Here is a 23,292-nt window from a genome sequence, read left to right on the forward strand (position 1 = left end):
TAGACAGACTGTTCCAGATGAGGAGAAGCCAGGTTGCCATCAGGAAACATTTGTGTAAACATTTCTCAAAGGAAAGGGACCTCAGCTTCCAGGGTTCCAGTAATTTGTTATGATTTTTTTCCTCATTCTTAATAAATATTCATATTAGTATCTAAATTTGTATTCATAATTACTTTTTTTTTTTTTTTTTTGAGACGGAATTTCACTCTTGTTACCCAGGCTGGAGTGCAATGGTGCGATCTCGGCTCACCGCAACCTCCGCCTCCTGGGTTCGGGTAATTCTCCTGCCTCAGCCTCCTTAGTAGCTGATTACAGGCATGTGCCACCATGCCCAGCTAATTTTTTAGTATTTTTAGTAGAGACGGGGTTTCACCATGTTGACCAGGATGGTCTCGATCTCTTGACCTTGTGATCCACCCGCCTCGGCCTCCCAAAGTGCTGGGATTACAGGCGTGAGCCACCGCGCCTGGCCTACTTTTGTATTCTTAAAGGGAGTTCCCAAAATTTCATAAACCTCAGAGCTCACAAAACATGCATCTCCCTGCAAAAAGGGAGCATGAGGAGTTCTAAGGATACTTTTTAGGCTGAAGCATTGATATTCGACAGCTTTCTTTCCACTCTCCAGTCCTGCATATCTGTAATATCTCATACTTTTGTGTTCTCAATTAGCATGGTGCACCCTTGGGGGATTTGCCCCCTCCCACCACCACTTTGAATATTTTGGGGGACAAAAATCACATTAAGAGTATACAGGCCGGGTGCAGAGGCTGATGACTGTAATCACAGTACTCTGGGAAGCTGAGGTATGTGGATCACTTGAGGCCGGGAGTTCAAGACCAGCCTGGCCAACATGGTGAAACCCTGTCTCTACTAAAAATACAAAAATTAGGAAGGCATAGTGGTGCAGGCCTGTAATCCCAGCTACTTGGGAGGCTAAGGCACAAGAATCGCTTGAACCTAGGAGGCAGAGGCTGTAGTGAGCTGAGATCACACCACTGTACTCCAGCCTGGGTAACAGAGTAAGACTCTGTCTCCAAAAAAAAAAAAAAAAGTATGCAGAAGCTGCTTTCTTTGATTCTGGTATATTCTCACCTTAAATGGAAGAGACTTCATGATGTGGCCTGTTCGTTTCCATCTTTAACTTTCAGGTCTGGCTATTTTTACAGTGGTATGCATCTGTGTGTCATTTACGTGGGTTGTTCCCGTTTGGCGAATGACTTGAGATTTGCCAACCAGCTATTTGAATAAAACTTGAGATTTACTCTGGCACACACCGAAAAACTAACTTAGCAACTCACAAAATTTATTGTCACACAGCAGAAACCAACCTATATATGTCAAAGGTTTCTTCTCATTGGAGATTGTTGCCCTCTGATCCCCTCCTGAAAAATAATAATTTCATTTGGATGTTTCAGTTAAATATGCAGTGTCTTTTTTATATTTGTTGCATTAATGCATATAAGAATGATTAGAAGTTTATTTTTTAAATTATACTTTAAGTTCTGAGGCACATGTGCAGAACATGCAAGTTTGTTACACAGGTATACACGTGCCATGGTGGTTTGCTGCATTCAGCGCCCTGTCATCTACATTGGGTATTTCCCCTAATGTTATCCCTCCTCTAGCTACCACCCCCCTGCTATCCCTCCCCTAGCCCCCCAGCCCCCAACAGGCCATGGTGTGTGATTTTCCCCTCCCTGTGTCCATGTGTTCTCATTCTTCAATACCCATTTATGGGTGAGAACATGCAGTGTTTGGTTTTCTGTTCTTGTATTGGTTTTCTGAGAATGATGGTTTCCAGCTTCATCCATTTCCCTGCAAATGCCATGAACTCATCCCTTTTTATGGCTGCGTAGGATTCCGTGGTGTAGTGTGCCACATTTTCTTTATCTAGTCTATCATTGATGGGCATTTGGGTTGGTTCCAAGTCTTTGCTATTGTGAACAGTGCCACAGTAAACATACATGTGCATGCGAGTTTATAATAGAATGATTTATAATCCTTTGGGTATATTCCCAGTAATGGAATTGCTGGGTCAAATGGACTTTCTATTGCTAGGTCCTTGAGGAATTGCCACACAGTCTTCCACAATGGTTGAACTAATTTACACTTCCACCAACAGTGTAAAAGTGTTCTATTTCTCCACATCCTCTCCAGCATCTGTTGTCTCCTGATTTTTTAATGATTGCCATTCTAGCTGGCGTGAGGTGGTATCTCAATGTGGTTTTGATTTGCATTTCTCTAATGACCAGTGATGATTAGCTTTTTTTCCTATGTTTGTTGGCTACATGAATGTCTTCTTTTTAGAAGTGTCTGTTCATATCCTTTGCCCAGTTCTCGATGGGGTTGTTTTTTTCTTGTAAATTTGCTTAAGTTTCTTGTAGATTGTGGATTTTAGCTCTTTGTCAGATGGGTAGATTGCAAAAAAAAGTTTTCCCATTCTGTTGGTTGCTAGTTTCCTCTAAGGATAATTTATTTGGCTGTGCAGAAGCTCTTTAGTTTAATTAGATCCCATTTGTCTATTTTGGCTTTTGTTGCCATTGCTTTTGTTGTTTTAGTCATGAAGTCCTTGCCTATGCCTATGTCCTGAGTGGTATTGCCTAGGTTTTCTTCTAGGATTTTATGATGTTACACCTTACATTTAAATCTTTAATCCATCTGAGTTAATTTTTGCATAAGGTATAAGGAAGGGATCCAGGTTCAGCTTTCTGCATATGGCCAGCCAGTTTTCCCAACACCATGTATTAAATAGGGAATCCTTTCCCCATTGCTTGTTTTTGTCAGATATGTCAAAGATCAGTGGTTGTAGATGTGTGGAGTTATTTCTGAGGCCTCTGTTCTCTTCTATTGGTCTATATGTCTGTTTTGGTACCAGTACCATGCTGTTTTGATTACTGTAGCCTTGTAGTATAGTTTGAAGTCAGGTAGCATGATGCCTCCAGCTTTGTTTTTTGCTTAGGATTGTCTTTGCTATGCAACTCTTTTTTGATTCCATATGAAATTTAAGGTGGTGTTTTCCAGTTCTGTGAAGAAAGTCAATGGTAGCTTGATGGGGATAGCATTGAATCTATAAATTACCTAGGGCACTATGGCCATTTTCATAATATTGATTCTTCCTAACCATGAGCATGGAATGTTTTTTCATTTGTTTGCATCCTCTCTTATTTCTTTGAGCAGTGGTTTGTAGTTCTCCTTGAAGATGTTCTTCACATCCCTTGTTAGTTGTATTTCTAGATATTTTATTCTATTGGAAACAATTGTGAACGGGAGTTCACCCATGATTTGGCTCTCTGCTTGTCTGTTATTGGTGTATAGGAATGCTTGTGATTTTTGCACATTGATTTTTTTATCCTGAGACTTTGCTGACGTTGCTTATCAGCTTAAGCAGATGGGGTCTTCTAAATATACAATCATGTCATCTGAAAATAGAGACAATTTGAGTTCCTCTTTTCCTAATGGAATACCCTTTATTTCTTTTCATTGCCTGATTGCCCAGGCCAGAACTTCCAATACTATGTTCCGTAGGAGTGGTGAGAGAGGGCATCTTTGTCTTGTGCCAGATTTCAAAGAGAATTCTTCCAGTTTTTGCCCATTCAGTATGATGTTGGCTGTGGTTTTGTCATAAATAGCTCTTATAATTTTAAGGTACATTCCATCAATACCTAGTTTATTGAGAGTTTTTAGCATAAAAATGCAAATCCTGGATATGGTGACTCATGCCTGTAATTCTAGTACTTTGGGAGACTAAGGCAGGAGGATAGCTTGAGCTCAGTAGTTTGAGGCAAGCCTAGGCAACATAGTGAGACCCTGTCTCTAAAAACAATACAAAAATTATCCAGGCATGATAGTGTGCACCTGTAGTCCCAGCTACCCAGCTTCATGGGAGGTTGAGGTGGGAGGATTGATCACTGGAGTCTGGGAGGTCAAGGCTGTGGTGAGACATTGTGCCAGTGCACTACAGTATGGCAACAGAGCAAGACCATGTCTTTGAAAAAGAAAAAATCAAATCCCTGGAATCTACTTCCTGAAAATCTGAATCACTAGATCTAGGATGAGTTCTAAAGATTTTTACATTTTGGGATAATTCTGAAGCAAGTGATCCAAAGACCACTGTTTGAGAAACAGTCCTAACATCACAGGATCTTTAGGGTGTTGCTTCACCAGCCAGAATCCTCTGTGGCTGGTGGCATCTTTGCCTGAGTTTTGCTCAGGCCTGCTGGGCTTGTTCTGCCCACTCAGCCTGGCATGCTGCACTCTGCTTTTGCTGCCGGCCCAGATCCCATGCCTGCCAAGAACGAGCCAGGTGCAGAGCAGTGAGGGATGTATGAGCAAGCAAGCAAGTACAGGCTCCAGCCACTACACACAACCAGGCATACCAGCTGTGGTAGGGCAGGCAACTTCCGGGACCAGTTCCCTGCCACAGCTGAACCAGGAATACCACAAGTGGCTTCCACTGTGGGCACCGGGAATGCACTGGTGCCTGAAAGCTTGGAGGTGCCAGGAACTGCAGATCCCCAAAGAGGGTGTCACAGCCCTGGCTTGGGAGCTCCTAAGTCTGGGTTCCCTGGAGGGCCACAGCTTTTTCCTCCTCCTCTCTTCTTTCCCTCTCATCACCTGCAGTGTGGCAAGTGGGAGGTATGTTTCAGCCCTGTTTGTGGTACAACTTTCAGTCCCACCATTCAGCAGGTCCTGAATTCTTGTCCCACATCCAGGAAGAATGAGGTGCATGGGCAAGTGGAGGGTAAGCAAGGTAAAGAGGTGTTTTATTGAACGACAGTACAGCTCTCAGGAGACCTGAAATGGGTAGCTCCTTTTTGCAGGCTGCACCCAGATGAGTGCAGCCCTCAGTGGAGAGGAGACTGGAGTGGGTAGCTCCTATCTGCAGGCAGGTTTTCCCATTGTCTCTGTGAGTCTGGCTGAGTCTGGGGTTTTTACAGGCTTCAGAAGGGAGGAAGTGCATGCTGATTGGTTCATGGGTGGACATGAGTGGGCTGGAAAAAGCACCGTAAGTTCTTATTCCAGCCCGTGGACTCCACCTGGAATTGACAGCCTGGCCCACATACTTCAGGCCATGCCTGGCTTGAGGTGCTGCTTCACCAGGCACCTGCGCCCTTCTGCCCAGAAACCTGTCTGCCTCCTGCTGCCATCAACACATCGTCCATGGCACCCTGGCTGTCTGCATCAAGAGGCGCCTGCAGGCCTACCCTGAGCCACCCTCAGCCCTTCCCCTCAGCCTCCCTCCCATGCTCAGTGGTGACCAGAGTGCAGAGGGGGCTGAGGCGGCAGGGGGCTGTCATGGCAGTGCTGCCCCAAGTGCACACACACCTGGCCAGGTCACAGCAGAGCTCGGGCTCCGCCACAACTTTGCTCCACACTGGAGCAGACACTGGGAGCTGAGAGAGGCCAAGCAGCAGGAGCAGACACTTCTGAGTCTGCAGGGGCAGGGGGACTTCCCAGGCCCCCAAGAGCATAGGGATGCCTGGGTCCTCAGCCATAGCTGGCCAGCTGCACCTGCATCCACGAGAACAGGGCTTCTGCCCCACGAACCTGGAAGAGGGCAGGGCTCACCTGTTCCCAGCTCCCACCAGCTCCATGGAGCACATAGCCCTTGCTGTGCCTCCCCAGCTACAGCCAGCATCTTTGCAGCCACTGCTCCAGACAGGCTGCCACTGCCCCCAATAAGCTGTTCTTCACTGTGCCTCAGGAACTTGTTTTAAAATCCTAGAATGGGTTTGTGATGCATCCATATTGTAGTCCCGGATTGTGTGATTCACTCCCACAATGCATGTGGCTCATGCCAGGCTGGTGGGTTAAGGATGTGATAGACATCATTCTGTACTTGAGCAGCTACGTCCTGGGCTTCTTGCTACCAGAACAGCTGCAATCAGTGGGACTGACTTTGTTACACAGCAAGTATCCCACTGTTTACCTGTGGCGATTCTATCTCCCTTTCTGAGGCAGCATGCATAATAGCTTGTTCACTTGTTCTTGAGATCACTGAAAACCTGCTGTGGTGAAGAGTCCTGTGAAGTAGTGACACTGATTCTTTCAGTCCCAGTGACCAGAAGTGGCAGTCATTTTATTATTTATGTCAGGTGACCATCAACCCCTCAACCAAGAATATTTGAGAGTCAAAGGGGATGCTATTAATAATTATGCTGGGGGCTGGGCCCAGTGGCTCACGCCTGTAATCACACCACTTTGGGAGGCCAAGGTGGGCAGATCACAGGATCAAGAGATCAAGACCATCCTGGCCAACATGGTGAAACCCCGTCTGTACTAATACAAAAATTAGCTGGGTGTGGTGGCATGTACCTGTAGTCCCAGCTACTTGGGAGGCTGAGGCAGGAGAATCTCTTAAATCCGAAAGGTGGAGGTTGCTGTGAGCCGAGACTGCGCCATTGCACTCCAGCCTAGTGACCAGGCAAGACTTCGTCTCAAAAAAAAGAAAAAACTCATGGCCGGGTGCGGTGGCTCAAGCCTGTAATCCCAGCACGTTGGGAGGCCGAGACGGGTGGATCACGAGGTCGAGAGATCAAGACTATCCTGGTCTACATGGTGAAACCCCATCTCTACTAAAAATACAAAAAATTAGCTGGGCATGGTGGCGCGTGCCTGTAATCCCAGCTACTCAGGAGGCTGAGGCAGGAGAATTGCCTGAACCCAGGAGGCGGAGGTTGCGGTGAGCTGAGATCACGCCATTGCACTCCAGCCTGGGTAACAAGAGCGAAACTCCGTCTCAAAAAAAAAAAAAGAAAAAATCATGCTGGGAAATCAGGCGCAAACCAAAACTATTGCAACAAATGGGGATATATGGTCACTTAGCCTCACCTGTCTCCTGGGTGGACTTGAGGCACCTCAGTTCATCTGTTCTGCACCCTCATGTTTTCATTCACAGGCTGGGATTTCTTCTGATGCTTATCTTTGCAAATGGCCATTTTCATGAAGATGGACTTATTCCTCAAATGAGTATTGAGCTATATTGAAGCCCATTCATTCACTAATTCATTCAATGGGTCTTTGGATTTAGTGGTGAAGGAACCATTGGAAACCCAGGAATTGCAATGTTCCAGGCCTTCTGTGGAGAAAATGATGGCCGCCAGGCATTGGTCATACTTTCAGGCTCTCTGCACAATACCTCATTTTAGCTGGTTTAGAAGGAAATTTTTTGAGCTATTAGATTGTATCTACCCTCCAAAGTCAAATGTTTGGTCTGTAGACTCCAAAAGAAAAAAACAAACTCTCAAGACTATCTATGGCATATTTCAGTATAAAATTATACCTGCAGCCAGAACAGCTAGCTCCTTTTGCGTAGTATGAGCCACCAAAATATTTCTATCACTTCAGTGTCACTTGATTCACTTGTAGCCAAAGGTTCTGAAGTCATGTGGTCAGTCACATCAAGGCCTAACTGATCCTGTGATGAGAGTCGGAGGATGTTGATGCCATAAGCAGCTCCAGTGCCCACCTAGGGCTAACCTCTGGTTTCACAAAAAGAAGCAGGGAAGATTTGAGAAGTCCAGCCTCACCCTCCCCACTCCCCAGGGGACATCCAGTACTGTAGCCAAACCAAGCGAGGTAAAGCTGCCCAAACACCCGAGCCCTTTCTCACATCTCCAGGCTTTGGACCCCGCAGCTTCCTCTTCGTGTAAGGCATATGATGTCCACCTCGTCCATCCAAGGAATCAGTACCCCCCTCTTAACTTTGGTATCCCTAGCAGATGGTCTATAGGCTTTGACATGGAATGAGTAAAATGATTTTGTCTAATAAGCAGTGGTGGGTTTTGAACCCAGATCTTCTGCCACCACATTCAGTGTTTGTTCAGTGACATCAAGTAAAGCAGGTAGAATACTACGGAGAATTTGGGTGTAGTCTTGGTGGCCTGCTGGAATGCCAATCTTGAAATGATCTACTTGGTTTATAGGACTGCAGGAAGTGTGTTGGCATTTTATTTTCTTCTGGTTATAATTGTCATATTCAAAGGTCTATAGGTGGAGTGTTGAGTTGAGGGGATGAGATTTCATATCTTTATTTCCCACCAACTATTGGCAGCCTTTACCTTGGTAACCACCTTTGGCTATTTCTCCCAGGAAACACTATTGAGAGCTCCAATCGCCGAGCACGGTGGTTCACGCCTGTAATCCCAATACTTGGGAGGCCGAGGTGGGTCAATCACAAGGTCAGGAGATCAAGACCGTCCTGGCCAACATGGTGAAACCCCGTTTCTACTAAAGTACAAAAAATTAGCTGGACATGGTGGTGCATGCCTGTAGTCTCAGCTGCTCAGGAGGCTGAGGCAGGGGAATTGCTTGAACCTGGGAGGCAGAGGTTGCAGTGAGTCGAGAGTGTGCCACTGCACTCCAGCCTGGCGACAGAGTAAGACTCCATCTTTAAAAAAAAAGAGAGAGAGAGAGCTCCAATCATGGCTATTTTAAATGAGTCTTTGGGAATTGAATCCCAGTTCCCCTGAGCCCATCTTATTCCTTTCCTTCTACCAACTAGCTGATACTGAGGTGGTGTTGCCCTGAGATCAGTGCCATAAAAGAAATTGAATTGGCAGTTCCCTTCAACATTATTTGATCTTAATTACAGCTTTGTGAGAGAAGTAGAGCAGTTGTTGTAATATTTCCTTTTTATTGTGTTTTTCAGTTTTTAAAGAAATTATTTCAGAGACAGGAAAATTGAGCACTAGGCCAGGTGCAGTGGTGCGTATGTGTAATTCTAGCACTTTGGGACGCCAAGGCGGGTAGATCTCTTGAGTTCAGGAGTTTGAAACCAGCCTGATAAACATGATGAAACTCGTCTCTACAAAAAGCAAAGAAGTACAGGTGGTATGCACCTGTAGTCCCAGCTACTTGGGAGGCTGAGATGGGAGGGTTGCTTGAGCGTGGGAAGTTGAGGATGCAGTGCACAGCACTCCAGCCTGGGTGACACAGCAAGACCCTGTCTCCAAAAAAATAAAAGAAAGGAAAAGGTGGCTCTTCTCAAGTCACAAAGCTTGTTAGAAGCAGAGACCTGAGGCAAGGCTTCTGATAACAAGGGCAAGCCTTTTTCTCATCCACAAAGCCAGGCCTGAGCTGCAGTTCATTGTCCTACATTGAGTACTTAAAAGGGAAAAACAGGTTTGGAGAATCTGCTGAACTGATCAAGACATAAAAGCTGTAAGGGCTTCCTAGAGAAGCAGCAGAGAATTGGCAAATGGAAGAATTGATGGATTCTTTTTAAAAGAAGAAGCCAGCGTCAGCTTATAGTGGTATGAGCCCTTCTAACATGCTACCGAAATATCATCAGTAATCGGGCAAAGATGGGAGCGGGTATTACACAAACGCTGAAACAGCAGCCTGCAGCTGAGCCGTAAGTGGAGGTGCTGTATTAAAGAGCTGCTTGTCACAGGCTCCTGTGTAAAATAAGTGCCCAGTGATGACATTAAGGACTGCTCTTAAGTGCTCTGAAGCCGAGGGCTCTGTGAGAGCAGTCAGCACTTGGCTCATTCAGAGCACATTAGTCAAGGTTCCTGTTTGCCCCTAGACTTATTCCTGCTCCCCCACACTGAGTGTGTATTGGCACTGAAAACAAAGGAAGAAAAGGAAAGAGTTTGTCACTTCTGTTATGTATCAGCACATTACATTTTCTTGACTTATTTGGAAGTGTCACAGTTAACAAGCTAAATCTGTTGGATCCCCATGAAATTAGGGGGTCTTCGAAAGGATCTTGTATGTGTAACTTGTTTCTTCCTCTCTTCTTCCACTCTTTATTCTTCGTCAGCAAGTGTGTCCTGGAGACCTACTGTGGTTTACACCATAGAAGATACTGCTAGACCCACAAGAAAATACAAATTGGGATTTCTGGGCCTTCAGAAGTTGAATTTTGGTGGGACAATAAGATGACTAACTCCCTGGGTGTTCACTGTAAGCTGGACAGGAGTGAATACCCAATAAGCAAATGCTTTCTTTGGTTATGTATTGAGTTCTAGGCACAGTGCTCTGTTCTGGGCACAGAAACAGATAGGCTAAGACAGGCCTTACCCCTAAAGGAGTTTATCATCTGTTACAGTTTTTCAAGGTGAGATTCCCCCACCATTTGGATCAGGATTACCTGGGATCGTTGTTGAAGTATGCAGCTCAGATCTGTACAATCAGACTTTTAAAGGTTGCATCTTTGAATCTTAATTTGGTTAAGTAGCTCTCCAAGTGATTCTAAACACATTTAGGTTTGAGAATAATGAATCTTGCAGAAGAGACAGAAAAGTGGGCCCAGAAAGACCGATAACAAAGCTGTCAGCGGTGTTGCAGGACCGGCGTGCTGTCTGTCAGTGGCCACTCTCCTTTGTTGTGATCAGATCATAAGGAAAGCTTCAGAAGCCTCACGAGGGATGGAACATGTTCACTTTTTGTTCTTCACCTGGTTGCTCTGGCAAAAGCAATCATATTCTGCCATGTTCTAGGTTCAGATTCTGCTGAGACGGAATCAGCCTTGTGAGTCTTCCAGGGTAGATCAGATGCTATGTATCACTCTCTATACCTAAAAGACAAGGCACAGAGCTTCATCTCTGTGGGGCAGTCAGTTTCAGCCATTATTAATTCAGTGAACCGGGTGTTAGGTTGGGCATTGAAGATGCAAAGGAGAATAAAACAGTCCCAAGCCTCATGGTGCTTAGAGTCTAGTGTCAGGACAGGGCCATAAATGGATGATTACAGTTTCCTTTTTTTTTTTTTGAGGTGGAGTTTTGCTCTTGTTGTCCAGGTTGGAGTGCGATGGCATGATCTCAGGTCACTTTGCCTCCCGGGTTCAAGCAAACTCTGCTGCCTCAGCCTCCTGAGTAGCTAGGATTACAGGTCCCCACCATTACGCCTAGCTAATTTTTTTAATTTTCAGTAGAGGTGGGGTTTTGCCACATTGTCCAGGCTGGTCTTGAACTCCTGACCTCAGGTGATCTGCCTGCCTCGGCCTCCCAAAGTGCTGGGATTACAGGCATGAGCCACCGCGCCTGGCCTGATGATGACAGTTTCATACAAAACTGATAGACAAAGGTTTACTCACAGTGCAGCGTATTAGTAAATGTTATACTAGTGGGTGTGAAAGGATTATGCCTGCAGAGGACCAGGGAAAAGACCCTGGCTTCTCTTTGATCCTCCTCAGGCTTGCTTTGGCAAGAGAGAATACCCGCCTTTCCCAGCCCCCCTTCTTCACCACCAGTCTAACACTGAGTAACAGGAACCCAAAGGAAGGATGGGCAGATGAAAGAAGGGACCCATGGGAAGTTGACTGGCTCAGATGGTGCCTTCCTAGAGAGGCCCACTATGACCACATCTTCTAAAATGACTCTCTCTGTTCTTACCAAGCTGGATTTTTCTTCGGAACAGCTGTCCTCTTCTGACAATGTAATTTATTTGTGTGTCTATCTCATCTACTAGTTTAGAAGTTGTGAGAGGCTTTGCCAGTTTTGTTCACTGTGTCCCCAGTGCCTGGAAAACTAGTCGGCACAGCAAGTATGCAATAAAAGCATACTGAAGGCAGCAGAAAGGCAGGTCCACACAGGTCCCATTTCTCAGCTGCTCAGATTATATTGCTCTGAGAAACTGCAAGAATCTCAAGGATTCGTCTGGCTTTTCTCTCCCTTTCTTGGCAGATGGGAACCTGGGAAGCAGACATTAGAAGGCCTGACCATGTTCCCCAGTCCCACTTTAAACAAAGGTGTTTCTGTTGCATACCTGTCCCTCCAGAGCCGCAAAGACTCTTCTAGATGTCTGAGTTCTGGGGAGCTTCAGAGCCCTTTAGTTTGATGTGAGGCTTCCAGGAATGTTAAGAAGCTATTTAAGGAATTGAACAGGGGAACTTTGAGGATGTGAGTTTTGTCCGATTGAGTAAAGGCCAACTACAGCTTCAGGGAGGGAAGGTCAGGACTCTGGAGCCCAGTGGAATCCTTTGAAGCCTTTGCTGCTGAGGAGGATGAGCACACAGTGGGATGACTTGCACGGCAGTCCAATTCTTCTGAAAACATTTTTGCAAAATGTTCTGCATCACAGGTTAATGTATAAGACACGAGTTGTAAGTGGAAAGTTAGCAAAGTTTTTTGGAATATGGCTAAAGGGCAGGAAACAGAGGGTAGCTGTCAAAACCCCAGAAGATGTTCATTTTGTGCTTCATAGACTAAGGTTTATGATCAGCTTTATTTATTATTTTCATAAAAATTACATAAAGAATGGTCTTGAAAAGGATTTTTATACTGGCTGATTAAACTACATTAGGGAGCCAAGCATAGAAATGTGAACAATAGAATTAGGGAAAGATTACATTCACTGATGGAATTGAAGAGAAGCATTTTATAACGTGTGTATGTATCAACCTGCACCCATTCTGTTGACCAGATTTCCATTTGAGTGTGGACAAGACAACTTCAGCTTAAGTAACTCAACCTGTCACTTTTCTTGGGTGAGCAGGAAGCAGTTTGAAGAGGGTGTGGCACCCTACTCATAGGGCAGATTCTGAAATTAAATGGATGTTACCTGCAGACCTGAAACCCCTCTTTTAGAAGAAGCTGCAAGGCAAGTGGAATCTCCTGTTTAGCTACAAGCATAAGATTGGGCAACCAGATAGCCACATTTCACCACCTGTTATTACTTAATATTGTCTATCATGTAGAGTTCAAGTTATCACAAAAATTTATTGTAGATATAACCCAGTAAGAAGCCAGGAATCAATCCCCCCCAACACACTTTATTTTTGTTTAAAGACTGGGTCCCACTCTGTCACCCAGGCAGTGCAATGGCACAATCATGGCTGACTGCAGCCTCAAAATCCTGGACTCAAGCAATTCTCCTGCCTCAGCCTCCCAAGTAGCTGGGACCACATGCACACACCATCACGCCCAGGGTCTTACTATGATTCTTTCCATTTTTGTAGAGACAATGTCTCACTATGTTGCCCAGGTTGGTCACGATCTCCTGGCCTCAAATGATCCTCCTGCCTTGGCCTCCTATTAGCAGTCTCTCTCAAGCAAAGTTATTGTATACTGAAAGTAACAACACAGTGAGTCAGTACTTGAAGCTAGGAGCCCAGGGGTGACATCGACAGTTCTGTCAATATCCTACTGTAATGAACAGTCTCCACAGACATCATAAAGTCCACTGAGCCTTTGATTCTCTTGTTTACAAATCTAGCCCAGTAGACATCCTCTGTGGCCTTTCTACTCAAGGTTTGGTCTGTGAACCTCCAGCACTGGTGTCACCTGGAAGGAAATTGTACCACAATTCTCAAGCCCACCCAGAACTGAATTGTAATCTGGATATTAGCAGGATGCCTAGCTGATTTCTGTGCACATTAGTATTTGAGAAGCTCTGCTCTAACACACCCAGGAACCATAGAAAATAAAGCATAGGAGGGTTGGTTGTTTCTGATAGAATGAAAATTGGACCACGTTTGTTAGTAGCCTGAGGACAGAATTCTGACATTTGGAACTTTCTGGTCTGGTGGAAACTGAAGTTTTCCCGTTTTCTTTAATTTGGCTTAAAAGGCTCAGTGCCTTCTCTGGAATGTAAGTTTAGCCTTAAGTGAACATGCCTTTTGAAAAGAAGATGTTAAATGCCAGTGCAGTATACCCCTGAGTGTTCTTCCCTTGAGAGTGGCTCATGTGCTGGGCCATTAGCTAATTGTTACCTTCTTGTTCTCAGGCCACAGACGCCTGGCGCCTGGTGGCTGCTTTTCATTTGCGCTCATTCACCCAGGGCGCTGTAGGTAGGCATTTTGTTGTGTTCTGCTGCTGGGAAGGCTGTCAGCCCACAGGACTGCCCCATGGCAGGGCATCCCTAGCCTGGGCAAACCTTTCTAAAACAAAGGTTGCTTGGCTTTCAGAGAGCTAAACATACTTAGCTCTAGGCTGAGGTGGTATGATTGTCTCTAGATCTGAGGTGACATAACAATGGCTGTGCCATGGGTCACGTGCCCTGACCCATCGCTTTCACTCAGCCTTGGTTTTAGTAAATAGAGCAATGGGTTGGTCATGGTGGCTTACACCTGTACTCCCAGCACTTTGGGAGGCTCAGGAGGGTGGATCACTTGAGGCCAGGGGTTCCCGACCAGCCTGTCCAATATGGCAAAACCCTATCTCTACTAAAAATACAAAAATTAGCTGGGCATAGTGGCATACGCCTGTAATCCCAGCTACTTTGGAGGTTGAGGTGAGAGAATTGCTTGAACCCAGGAGGTTGCCACTGCACTCCAGCCTGGGCGACAGAGTGAGAGACCCTGTCTCAATTAAAAAAAAAAAAAAGAAAGAAAGAAAATAGAGTAATGAGAAGGGCTGAAGGAGACTGATTAAATTGACTTGCTTTTGTTCTCAGTTCATGAGGTGGTGTAGGTAGGGTTGATTCTGCCAAATTAGGAGGGAATAGTAGTGAAACCTCAAGCTCCCCTCCACACCTCCCTATCCCTCCCCACCCACCTGGAAGAAGGACGTAGAATTGTGGCCAAGCCCAAGTGAGGCTTGATTTTTATTCTTACTAGTTTTGCCTAGACTGCCTCATTCTCTTTCAAGCACTTAGGTGGGTGTTGAAGCCTCCAAGTCATTCGGGGTACTAGCCATGAGCAAGAATTTAAAGTTTGTCAAGACAAAGACATATTTCGAGGTTCAGAGTGAGCATGTGTCCTCTGTGAGCCTCAGTTGAGGTTCCTCAAACCTGAAGACAGTGTCAGAGCCTCACTCTTACATGAGAGGAGTTGGCTCCTTGGGCCTCAGAGCGGGTAATGCAAGAAAGGTTTCAAATGAGTGCATTAAATAGAATAGCTCTTTACTCCTAGATAAATACATGTAGAGCAGCTACTAAGAATCCTGAATTGGCTTTCTCTCTCCCACAGACTGAGAGCTCCTCTGAAGCAGAAAAATCAGATATTTAACTTTGCATTTATAGCACTTGGCACAGGGTAGGCCCTTAACAAATGTTTGCTGAATGAATGTGCAAAGGAAGACCACAAACAAGCCCATTGCTGATCTTCTGCCTAGCACAAAATCCACTTGTAAATCATCATTCTGACTATACCTCAGGCATTATATTTTCAATTAATTTCTTCTCTGTCAATTACTAAGCCTACCTCTTAGGCTCATTCACAATTGTGTATTAGGCCCCATGCGTCTATATAGCAAACCTCCAAGGGAGACTATCCTGGGCCACAAAGCTCGCTATATAATCAAGTACCCTACAGTGCATATCTGAAAACCACTAGGCTGGGCAGGAAAAGGGAAGGGTAATCAGAAGACGATCTGTTACGAGAATAATATGCTTCCAATTTCTTAAGTTTTAGTTTTCCTGTGTTTTTTCAGGTAAGAATCTACGATCTTTCAAAATACGAGCATGGAGCGGATGATGTGCTCATCCTGGCCACTGATGGACTCTGGGACGTTTTATCAAATGAAGAAGTAGCTGAAGCAATCACTCAGTTTCTTCCTAACTGTGATCCGGATGATCCTCACAGGTTTGTGCATTTCTACAATTGTAGGGCTGTTCCTCAAGCATTCTTGCATGACATGCCTGAAATAATAATGATGCAATTTTCATAATTCTTGACTTAGAGGCTAATATGGATACATACTACAGTATGTATCCAAACTGCAGAAGGGATTACCTTTCTTATAAGAAAGGTACTTTCTGGCTGGGCGTGGTGGCTCAAACCTGTAATCCCACCACTTTGGGAGGTCAAGGTGGGCTGATCACCTGAGGTCAGGAGTTCGAGACCAGCCTAGCCAATATGGTGAAACCGCGTCTCTACTAAAAATACAGAAACCAGGTGTGTTAGCAGGCACCTGTAATTGCAGTTACTCAGGAGGCTAAGGCAGGAGAATCTCCTGAACCTGGGAAGCAGAGGTTGCAGTGAGTCGAGATCATGCCACTACACTCCAGCCTGGGTGACAGCAAGACTCTGCCTGCTCCCTGGGAAAAAAAAAAAAAAAGAGGTACTTTCTCTGCCAAATAAAATCCTGTTTAAGTTGAACCTGGATACAAGTGGTAAAAAATTTGAGTGTTTAGGCATTTCAGCAGCATATCTTTCTCACATTTTTACTTCATATCCTCTAAAGTAGAAATAATCCAATTTTTGATCCTGTTAATGAGAGTGATGGCAAATATACCCCACCATTGATAGTCATCTGTTGGAGAATTGTTTCTTTTGATGAATATTTGGTAAGGAGAGAAAGATCCAAGTAAGTATTTCTTAGAGTCTAGTGACAGTGTAATAACCTAAACATCCTTAGAAGACTCTCAGAAATAAACAGAAAACACCTCTGAAGAAAGGCAGCTTTAATTAGAACACAAGCCACCATGAGTAAAAGCCAGCAGGAATAACAGAGACACCAGAACTGAACCTGCAAATACTTCTTTATTGGATTTAGCAGCCAAAAATATAATTATTTTTAGCTGGGCATGGTGATGCATGCCTGTAGTCTCAGCTACTTGAGAGGCTAAGGCATGAGATTTGTTTAAACCCAGGAGGCAGAGGTTGCAGTAAGCCAAGATCACACCACTGCACTCCAGCCTGGGTGACAGAGCAAGACTCGGTTTCAAAGCACAAAGAAACAAAAGCTTACAAAAATATAAATATTTTAATTTGCTTCTGAAACTTTCTTTTAGCCAAGCATGGTGGGTCAACACTTTGAGAGACTGAGGCAGGAGGATCACTTGAGCACAGGAGTTTAAGACAAGTGTGGGCAAGGTGGTGAAATCCTATCTTTACAAAAATTAGCTGAGCATGGTGGTGCATGCTTGTAGTTCCAACTACTTGGGAGGCTGAGGTGGGAGGATTGCTCGAGCCTGGGAGGCAGAGGTTAACTAAATGACCGGGCACTGTGGTTCACACCTGTAATCCCAGTACTTTGGGAGGCCGAGGCGGGTGGATCATGACCTCAGGAGATCGAGACCATTCTGGCCAACACAGTGAAACTCACTCTCTACTAAAAATACAAAAAATTAGCTGGGCATGGTGGGACATGCCTGTAGTCTCAGCTACTTGGGAGGCTGAGGCAGGAGAATTGCTTGAACCCAAGAGGCAGAGGTTGCAGTGAGCCGGGATCTGCCACTGCACTCCAGCCTGAGTGACAGTGCGAGACTCCATCTCACACACACACAGAAAAGACTAAACAAAATGGAATTCTAGAGATGAAAAACATAAAAACAGGAATTAAAAATTGACTGACTTAAACATATTAGAACTAGTTGAAGAGAACACTGGTGGATTAGAAAATTTATCTAATAAATAATCCAGTATATGGCTTAGACAAAGGGAAAAGAAAATGTGAAATGAGGTTAAGAGACTAAAAAGATGGCCTAAAGTGCTCAAATAGAATTCCAAAAGGATAAACTATAGAAGATGGAAAGTTCCAGAATTTTTTGACAATAGTAAACATAAGATTCAGAAAGCCCTAAAAATCTCTGGAAGAAGAAATAAAATAGTGAAACTGAAGAACAGCCAAATGTGGTGGCTCATGCCTGTAATCCCAGCACTTTGGGAGGTTAAGGCAGACAGATCACCTGAGATCAGGAGTTCAAGACCAGCCTAGCCAACATGGCAAAACCTCCATCTCTACTAAAAATACCAAAAATTAGCCACGCATGGTGATGCATGTGTGTAATTCCAGCTACTCCAGAGGCTGAGGCATGAGAATTGCTTGAACCCAGGAGGCAGAAGTTGCAGTGAGTTGAGATCATGCCACTGCACTGTAGCCTGGGTGACAGAGTGAGACTGTCTCAAAAGAAAAAAAAAGAAAGAAACTGAAGAACTTTACCCTCCTTGCCTCCCAAAAAGATATTAAAAGCAGCCAGGAAAAAAAGCTGGGCGCAGTGGCTCAAGCCTGTAATCCCAGCACTTTGGGAGGCCAAGGTGGGTGGATCACCTGAGGTCAGGAGTTCGAGACCAGCCTGACCAATATGGTGAAACCCCATCTCTATTTAAAATACAAAAATTAGCCGGGTGTGGTGGTGTGCACCTGTAATCTGACTCAGGAGGCTGAGACAGGAGAATCGCTTAAACCCAGGAGGCGGAGGTTCCAATGAGCTAAGATCACACCACTGCACTCCAGCCTGTGTGACAGAACAAGACTCTGTCAAAAAAAAAAAAAGACGTTTAGACTGACAGCCAACTTTTGAAAGCAAACAGTGCCAGTGATGGGATTATATCTTCAGTTAGCTAAGAAAAAAATAACTGTCAATGTAGAAATTTTAGATGTAGTAAAACTATCAATCATAAGGATGAATTAAATTTTCAGGCAGAACAACAACTGATATTACTGCCAACTCACTTCTTCTGAAGAAATTTCTCTAGGATGTGCTCAGATAAGAAAAGGAAATAATCCCAGAGGAAATATCTGAGAAGTAAAATGGATTATTAAGCTAAGGTATTAATAAACATGTGGGTATGTTTAAATATACATTGACTATATAAAACAATAGGAATGTCTAATGTGTGAGGTTAAAAATGATAGAACTATAAAATATTGCATAAAAATAGCATACAAATTGTCAAGGGAGGGGTGTTACTCAGCTAACATATGCTATGGTTCTTTTGAGACGTTCATGGTGTTTAACTTTAGGCTTTAAGTAAGCAAGTTTAAATAGCCAAGAAAACTTAAAATAATAATGAGTACCTTCTAATTTAGTAAAGAAAAGCAAACTCAAATCGAATAAAAACCAAATTTCGAAACAACTTATAAATCAAAGGAAAAAATTATAATGAAAATTAGAAAGTACCTGGGCCTGAAAAATAATACATACCAAAACTGTAAAGGCTGAATTTTTAGCCTTTTTTCTAATTTAATGAACTAAGCATAGATGAGACTCCACTCACCTCTGACCCCTCAGAAATGACTGTTACCCTCCATGCCTTGAGCTAACTCTATCCAAAGCATCCTCCTGTGTCACAGGGAATCTCTGGCCACAACATCCTGACTTCTGACAATAGAAAAAGAAGAAAAGAAAGAGACCCTTAACCACAGAGAAAGATATTTTTCAGAGTGAGGTTCTACAGGCTGACTTGTGTTACTTGGATATTTCAGCCTATATTCTTTGCATAAACGTACACAAAAGAATTCTTAAAACTTAAAGGCTCTAAGGAGTAGAGCTGTGTACCTGAATTGATCCATAGAATCAGTACAATTATAACCAAAATGCCAGTGGTGTTTTTATGGAGCCCAACAGTTCCACTCTTAGGTCTGTACCCTGCAGTGGTAGTTTTGAAAAGCATGATCCTTTGAGCTACATGGCATCAGCTGCACCTGAAAACTTGTTAAAAATGCAAAGTTCGCTGGGCACGGTGGGTCTCACCTGTAATCCTAATACTTGGGGAGGCTGAAGCAGGAGGATCACTTGAGCCTGGGAGTTCCAGATGAACCTGGACAACATAGCAAGATCCTGTCTGTACTTACATAATGTTTTTTATAAAATTTTTTAAAAAGAGAAAATTGCAGATTTTCAGGCCCCACCCCAGATCAATCAAATCAAAACTTCAATGGTAAGACCAATCATTTGTGTTGTAACAAACTATCCAGGTAATTCTGATGCTGCTAAAATCCGAGAACCAACTTCCCTGGAAGAACTCTTGCACCATCAATCATGCAAGAAGATAAACTCAGATTTGTTTTTTTGGTTTTTCTTGAAATGGAATCTCACTGTGTCACCCAGGCTGGAGTACAGTGGTGCAATCCTGGCTCACTGCAACCTCCAACTCACCGGTTTAAGTGATTCTCCTGCCTCAGCTTCCTGAGTAGCTGGGATTATAGGCACATAACACCATGGCCAGCTAATTTTTGTATTTTTAGCAGAGACGGGTTCACCATGTTGGCCACGATGGTCTCCATTTCCTGACCTTGTGATCCACCTGCCTTGGCCTCCCAATACAGGCATGAGCCACTGTGTCCCACCCAGAATTGTTTGTATTACAGAAACTTTAAGTAACTTGCATGTCAAGTGGTGGGATGGGTAAACAAAACATCGGATAATTTATAGTACCTCCCTCACCCCCAAAGTGAGCGAAAGCTGTGCTCATTAATTGGGAAGAATCTCAAAAACATAATGTTGATTTTAATAAGCCTTAGAGGAATATATTCACATGAAGTGAAAATTACCAATATATTATTTAGTGATATAGACATTAAAACTATAAAACACCAAGAGAACTAGCCCAATATTCAAGATAATGGTTACTTTGAGAGAAGAGGCAGGTACCTAGGGGAATATATGCTTGAGGCCTATTGGATTGATAAGATACTTACTGGTAATATTCTGTTCCTTCAGGTAGATGGCAGGTATATTGTTGTATATTTTTAAAGTATACATGGTATATACATCTGTTTGCATGTGAAATATGAGAGGCAGGGTAGTCTAGGGGTGAAGGGCCTGCAATCTATAGTTAGACTTCCCGAGTTGAATTTTGGCTTTTCCCCTTCTAGCCTTAGGACCTTTGGAAAATTTCTTAACTCTTCTGACTTTGAGTCTTCATGTGTAAAATGGAGATTCCAGTAGTATTAACCTCATACATATATATTATTAGGTGAAGTGCCTGATGGATAATAAGCACTAATAGACGGGTTTGTTGTTATTGTTATGACTCCTATATTTCACAACAGAAAGTCAGGAAACGTGTAGGTAGACCAGCTGTCTCCTAGAATTGTCTGATGTAATTGAGCTCAGGTGTGGAGGAATTGATGGCACTATAATTATTCTTTTATTTGAATTTGAATGTGTTTTTCTCCTTTCAGGTTTTGTTTTATGTATCCCAGTTGTTAGCAACATTCTCATGTTGATTTTTCTCTACTATGATTATTTTTATAAAGCTTTGCAAAGCCAGCTGCCAGTTATGCATTAAAAGGCACTCAGCACTTTTTCTGAGTCTAAGCTGGCTTGGTCTTGCTTACCAGCCTGTCTTTCTCCAGGGTGACAAATCTGTATGCCAAGGAGTGGTAACCTGTGTGCAGTGTGCACATGCCAGGTCAGAGCAGGCTCCTGGGGTTCATGAGAACTGTTGCCTATGGAGGCAGGGTTCGCAAGGATCTCTTTGGAACAAACAGGATGGGAATGAAAAAATTATTTCAGTATGCCTTTCAGGGAAGATGGCAAACCAAAGCAACAGAAAGAATCCTGTATCAGAAGATGAATGAATGAAAGGGAAAGTTGTGAGGGGAGCAAGTTTACTGGCCAGAAATGGACTATCAGGCTGCAGATTAGACAGGTATGTTGTGAAGACAGGTGCGGTGGTGCGTGCCTGTAATCTGAGTGACTCCCAACGCTGAGGCAGGAAGATGGCTTAAGCTTCAGTTCATGACCAGCCTGGACAACACAGCAAGACTTCCTCTCTAAAAATAAGAAAAAAAAATGTGTTTTAAAAGACAGAACTGACCTGGGTGCAGTGGCTTACACCTATAATCCAAGTACTTTGGGAGGTCGAGGCAGGAGATCACTTGAGGCCAAGAGTTCAAGACCAGCCTGGCCAACATGGAGAAACCCCTTCTATACTAAAAATACAAAAATTAGCCGGGCATGGTGTGCCTGTAATCCCAGCTATTCAAGAGGCTGAGGCACGAGAATCTCTTGAAGCAGGAGGTGAAGGTTGCAGTGAGCTAAGATGGTACCACTGCACTCCAGCCTGGGCGAAAGAGCAAGACACTGTCTCAAAAAATAAATTAAAAAAGAAAGAGAACTGAAGAGTCAAGATTTTCTTTCTCTTCTTTGAGACGAAATCTTACCCTGTCACCCAAGCTGGAGTCCAGTGGCACAATCTCAGCTCACTGCAACCTCTGCCTCCCAGGTTCAAATGATTCTCCTGCCTCACTCTCCCGAATAGCTGGGATTACAGGCGCTCCCCCACCATGCCCAGCTAATTTTTGTCTTTTTAGTAGAGAGAGGGTTTCACTATGTTGGGCCAGGCTGGTCTCGAATTCCTGACCTCCTGATCCGCCCACCTCAGCCTCCCAAAATGCTCTGATTATAAACGTGAGCCACTGTGCCCAGCCTCAGACTCATAATGTAGGTCTTAGCCAAGAAACCTTTGCTCAGACCAATGTCTTAAAGCATTCCTCTCGTGTTTTCTTTTAGTAGTTTCATAGTTTCAGGTCTTATAATTAAGTCTGTATTTTTACTTGATTTTTGCATATGGTGAGAGATAGAGGTCTGGTTTCTTTTTTCTGCATGTGGATATCCAGTTTTCCCAGCACCATTTACTGAAGAGACTGTCCTTTTTCCCAGTGTATGTTCATGGTACCTTTGTTGAACATGAGTTGGCTGTAAATGCATGGATTTATTTCTGGGTTCTTTATTCTGTCCCATTGGTCTATGTGTCTGTTTTTATGCCAGTACCATGCTATTTTGGTTAATAGAGTTTGGTAGTATATTTTAAAGTCAGGTGATGTGATGTCACCAGCTTTGTTCTTTTTATTCAGGCTGGCTTTGGCTATTCTGGGTCTTTTGTGGTTCATACAAATTTTAGGATTGTTTTTTCTGTTTCTGTTATCACACTCATAATTTAGGAATATGTGAAGTGTTCTCTTCCATGTGTTTGACATCTTTGTACATATGTGTGTGCAGTTTGGTAGGAGGGCACCACACTCACACCCTAGTTTAGGATGTTGCCTTGGGAGGCCCACGGACAAAGAGAGCTCAGTCCCAAGAGCCAGTGTCCTCCCAGTTGGGAGCTGTTCTAATCTTGTCATGCCAAATGGAAATATGTGTGGAAGTTGCCAAGTCATACCTTCTGTGATGAGAAGAGGCCTACTATAATTCCAGAGGCTCTATTAGCCCTTCCTTGGCCAGAGTCTATATGTAACCCAAGACTACAAGTTTGCCTATTTAATTTTCAGTGGAGAGTTGCTGGGTCCAAACCTACAGGAACTGACCAAAGGAAGTCAGCCTGTTGTTGGACACAAAATGAGAAGGGAAAGTTCTACTTCTCAGAGTGGGAAGCCTGAGGGAAGGGGAATGGAACAAAGCCAGTGAGAAGAGCAAGGTGCTTCTGCATCTGAGGTTTTGAGCCGGCCTGTCGTACTTTGAGTCTTACCAGGATCTCCCAGTTTTGTTTAGAAAGGAAGCAGGGGCCGGGCGTGGTGGCTCACGCCTATAATCCCAGCACTTTGGGAGCCAGAGGCGGGTGGATCATGAGGTCAAGAGATCGAGACCATCCTGGTCAACATGGTGAAACCTGTCTCTACTAAAAATACAAAAAATTAGCTGGGCATGGTGGTGCGTGCCTGTAATCCCAGCTACTCAGGAGGCTGAGGCAGGAGAATTGCCTGAACCCAGGAGGCAGAGGTTGTGGTGAGC

At 44.1% G+C, this 23,292-nt stretch overlaps 1 protein-coding gene across 3 annotated transcripts in view; it reads left to right on the plus strand.

The window, feature by feature from the left end:
• Positions 1-23,292, plus strand: part of PPM1H (protein phosphatase, Mg2+/Mn2+ dependent 1H) — a 299,883-nt gene that overhangs the window by 253,681 nt on the left and 22,910 nt on the right. For all 3 annotated transcript variants that reach the window (XM_002752683.6, XM_035256216.3, XM_078336206.1), the window contains one exon: positions 15,318-15,469. In XM_002752683.6, coding sequence (XP_002752729.1) covers positions 15,318-15,469 — 152 coding nt within the window. The remainder of the gene's footprint in view (positions 1-15,317; positions 15,470-23,292) is intronic.

Source organism: Callithrix jacchus, chromosome 9 (assembly GCF_049354715.1).
Source record: "Callithrix jacchus isolate 240 chromosome 9, calJac240_pri, whole genome shotgun sequence".
In the NCBI taxonomy this organism is placed as follows: domain Eukaryota; kingdom Metazoa; phylum Chordata; class Mammalia; order Primates; family Cebidae; genus Callithrix; species Callithrix jacchus.